General features: G+C 44.0%; 1 protein-coding gene across 1 annotated transcript; it reads left to right on the plus strand.

Moving 5' to 3' along the window:
* Positions 1 to 1490: 1490 nt before the first annotated feature.
* On the plus strand, positions 1491 to 4276 carry LOC131251168 (probable glutathione S-transferase). Its single transcript, XM_058251718.1, has 2 exons — positions 1491 to 1835; positions 3795 to 4276. Exons 1-2 carry the CDS (start codon positions 1521 to 1523, stop codon positions 4167 to 4169), a joined length of 690 nt encoding a protein of 229 aa, XP_058107701.1. The 5' UTR covers positions 1491 to 1520; the 3' UTR covers positions 4170 to 4276.
* The last annotated feature ends 239 nt before the right edge of the window (positions 4277 to 4515 follow it).

Here is a 4515-nt window from a genome sequence, read left to right on the forward strand (position 1 = left end):
ACTTGAGATTTGAATTTGGCTAATTTTGGATCCCATACCTTAAAAAAAAAAACTAAAAACTAAAAACAAAAAACAGAATTTGGTTAATTTTGGATCCCATACCTTAGAAAAAAAAAAAAACCGAAAACAAAAAACGACGGGGATTACAGAGTTTTAGCCTGAAAAGCGATTGAATTTTACCAGTTTTCGAGATGGAAGGTAGAGCAAAAACTATGATTATGCTTTAAAAATAATAATAATTAATTACTAGGGACGAGAGAAGCTGATAATTGATGAGACCAGACAAAAATATTACCTTTCTACAGTGAAAGCGAGTTGACTCCGGAAAGCTGCCGCCTGAATCAACCTTGGATATCTGCTCAATCTCGTGGTTGTTCACGGACGCGGATTGCGTCCTAGCTGGGAGCGGGCAGCAGATTTGAGTGGCCAAGGTGATGTATGGGTCTTATCCACACCGTCCATTAATTGTTTCGTATCCTTTTAGGTTATAAACCCAAAGATTAGGAAGATTCAAGGCTCAACCGGACCACACCACAGGAAGCAGCGGTGATAATGATTCTCACCGTTGAAACCCCTCCGTGATGTTTATTTTCCATCTAACATATTCATAAAGTTACGTAGACCTGGACGAAGAGAAAACAATAAATATCAGCTCCATCCAAAACTTCCGTGACCCCTAAGAAGTTTTCAACGGTGAGAGTTTAATCAGTCCACTTGAGCCTTTGATCTGCCTCATTTTTGGAATTATACCCTAAAATGATACAAAAAATGGATGGACGGTGGGGATAAGACCCATACATCACATTCATCACTGTGGCCACTCAAAGCTGCTGCCCGTTCCCAGCTGAAGACGGGCGGGGGTGGGACGCAATCCGAGTCCGGTTTTCACCTAACCCGCTGAGATCAGGTACTATGCAAGAGTATGACCATCCGTATGCATGGCACATTCAAAGAATATATCGCATCCATGTCCCTCGTTTCAAAACTGTCCAAATCCTTCGTCGCACAACATCTTGGAGCTTCCTCCCCAAATGTCAGATTGATCGGACAATCTGAATCACAGATCAGTGGACATTTGTTTGTTGAATATCAACCGTTAAATCATATACAATTTTGACGGTCCATCTTTTCTCATTGAACTGGATAAGATTCATGCTCCCCACGTGTACAGTGAGAATGGACGAGTGGGGTCCATGGATCAGTGGTCCAGGCTGCTACCATGGTGGGCCCCAACGTGGATAGAAATCATCCAGATTGGAAGCTCATAGCCAAATATGGACCGTTCATATATTACTTTCTTCTTTACAGTCTATTGCAGGCGTATCAGACAATCAGTCTAGATCGTCAACAAATGGGCCCCACCTGTCCAAACACCCAAATAAAATAAATCTCAGGCTCGAGTATGCTGTAAATATCCACGGCTCAGGATCATACATATTACTATCCTCCCACCCTACTTCTCAACTATAAATAGAGACACGAGAAAGGGACCAGACCAGAAAAAGCAACAAACGTGTGCAATGGATCCAGCACGTGTGAAGCTTCTAGGGATGTGGGCGAGTTCTTACACTCACCGAGTCCAACTCGCTCTCAAGCTCAAGGGTGTGGATTTTGAGTACGTAGAAGAAGATCTGACCAACAAAAGCCCATTGCTCTTGCTCTGTAACCCGGTCCACAAAAAGGTTCCGGTTCTCTTGCATGGCAACGAACCGGTTGTCGAGTCGACCGTTATCCTCGAATACATCGATGAGACGTGGAAGGAGAACCCCATCATGCCCGATGGCCCATACGAAAGAGCGGTCGTGCGCTTCTGGTCCCGTTTCGCTGATGAAAAGGTAAACTAAATAACGGCTAGGATTTTTTGCAAGCATGTCCCGTCCTTTTTTGTTTCCTGGTTCGACTATTGTGAGTGTGGGGCCCACTATGATGTTTTACGTATATCTACACCGTCCATAACGTGTATCCCTTGAAGTCTATCTCGTATGCAAAAAATCAGACTGACCCAAAACACAGATTGGCCACACTGTAGGAACAGTTGGGATGCAGTGTGCACCGTATGACCTTTCAAATCGTGTGTGGGGTCCACTGTATTTTTTTAGATGGGATCTAGTCCATTCATAAAATGTGACCTAGCAGGATGAATGGACACTCCAAGAATCAGGCTATTATAAGTGGGCCACACTTGATTTTAGATGTTTTAGGTGTGATGTTAATATTGTGGCCCACATGAGTTCAGATTAGCCTGATTGTTTGGCTACAAGAAGAACATGAGGAGTGAGACATTATGGACGGTGTGGATTTCATGCACTCATAACTGCCTCACACACATACTTGTAAAATATGCTTTTTCTACAAGCTTGCCGAGGAACCTTGCCTTGTAATGATGATGGTATTTTCGTAATATTTGACAAATCTCAGTGGTCCACCTTTGATAGAGATGAAAATGGGCCATTAAAAATCGAGCCCAAGCTCATCCTGTCCATCTATTATCAAAGGAAGCCCTTACACTAGCCTACATTATGTCAAGGGCTCAATCGATCGGAGCATCTCCAGAAATTAGTACTGATCTAATGATCTTAGCCGTCTGATATTGGCCATCGAATTTGGACCACTCAGTATTTTCTTGTTTAACTATCCATTTGATCCCAGCACTTGGATGATCTGATCATCAGTATGTTTTCTGGGATATGCTCTATCCATAATGTGGGCCCATAAATTGGACCATTGTATAGACCCTACACGTATGCCACGTGGAACCTGATGGGTCACGGAAATCTTAACACCCACATTAGAATCGTCTTCTGAGAATTCATGTTTTGAAATAATTGCTAGATTCCTGCCAACCTTCATTAAATGGTGGGAGACACCTGCATGCCTCATAGTCCTAAAACTCAGTGAGTCAACTCGTCTTAATCAGATTTTGAGTTGAGTCGACTCGGGCTTGGACCCGCTTACTGTGGTCCATGGGCTGGGCTGGGGCCTTGCATGGATGGCCTTACCTGGCTCGGCCTAACTTGGCTGAACCGAATTCATACGTGTATATCTCACATCCTATAAATATGTTATTGTGATCTTCAATTAGGCAATCCATCCATCTTGAAGGTAGACCCTTAGTTTCTTTCCTCTAAAATGTGTATTTTCTCTGCGTACGTGTGGCCCACTTGATCAATGGATGGATTAAGAACATTCAAGTAGCAAATAAGGATTTTATCAACTTTCAAGCCAGGCTGAATTGGACTGGCCCCAATCAAACTTTTGGACTTGGGCTTGGGCTTGGACATAGGTTGCTTAAGGGTGCATAAGTAACTAGTAGAACCGGTAAACCGGACTGAAACCAACCAGACCGCACAGTTTGGTCCGGTTTTGAAGTGCACTAGTTCCAGTTTCAAAAATCAAAGAACCGGTTAGTTTAGTTTGGTTCTCAGTTTGGGGTTCTGTAAAATTGAGTCGGACCGTGACCCAAACCCTAGAACCAAACCCTAGAACCCAACCCTCGAACTGAACCTATAACTAGACCCCTTGGTCAATAAATATTTAATTTTTAGCCTAGAACCATGGAACCAAAGCGGTTTTTTACGGTCTAGTTCCAATTCAGTTTTAGGGGGCAAGCTATCCAGTTTCACCCCAGAACCGGACTTAAACCGAACTGTGTGCACCCCTAACTCTGCTAGGCCTATGTTGGACTCGGGCAGGGCCAGTCTGGCCTAGCCCAAGGTGGTCCATTGTTGACCCTATGCATATTGCTCTCTCCCCTCATTGTCCACTACTTTACACAATTCCAATGAATGGTGCAGTTAGGCCCGGCGGTGGGGGACGTATTTCGACTGACCGGCGAAGAGCAAAAGGCGGCTGTCGATCAGGCTTTCAACAACCTAAAGTTGCTCGAAGATGAGCTTCGAGACGGGTTCTTCAAAGAGAGGAGATTCTTCGGGGGCGACGGTATTGGTCTCCTAGATATTGTCATAGGGTGCGGCTCGTATTGGTTATGGGTCTTTGAAGAGGTTGCCGGGGTGAAGCTTGTCGATCCGAGCACATTTCCTCGGTTCCATTCATGGCTACAAGATTTTGAAGATCAAAAGGAAGTGAAGGAGATTACACCAGGCGGAAATCGGTTGCTAGAGTATGCTAAAGGGCTTAGACAGATGATAGTGAATCACAAGAGTGATTAAGATGGTTAAGTAGTCTTTGATTAAGCTCTAATTTAAGTAGAGGTGTGCATGGAGTGGTACTAATGTGCGCACTTGTGTGATTATGCCATGATGTGGTGGTTAATGTTTATGTTTTGTCTTTCTTTTTTTGGTTTAAGGGCGTCTAATCTTCTATTTGAGAGAGAGAGAGAGAGAGAGAGAGAGAGAGAGAGAGAGAGAGGTGGTATATTAATGTGGTCCCCACATTATGATGGGAGACTAATATTGAAAGCTTTTGGTCACACAAGAAATAGCATTTGTGGGCCCACATTTCAAATATGGAAGCGGATTGCGTTGTGTGCCACACACCACCCACCTCGACGGTGTG

The sequence above is a fragment of the Magnolia sinica genome, chromosome 7 (assembly GCF_029962835.1).
Source record: "Magnolia sinica isolate HGM2019 chromosome 7, MsV1, whole genome shotgun sequence".
NCBI lineage: Eukaryota > Viridiplantae > Streptophyta > Magnoliopsida > Magnoliales > Magnoliaceae > Magnolia > Magnolia sinica.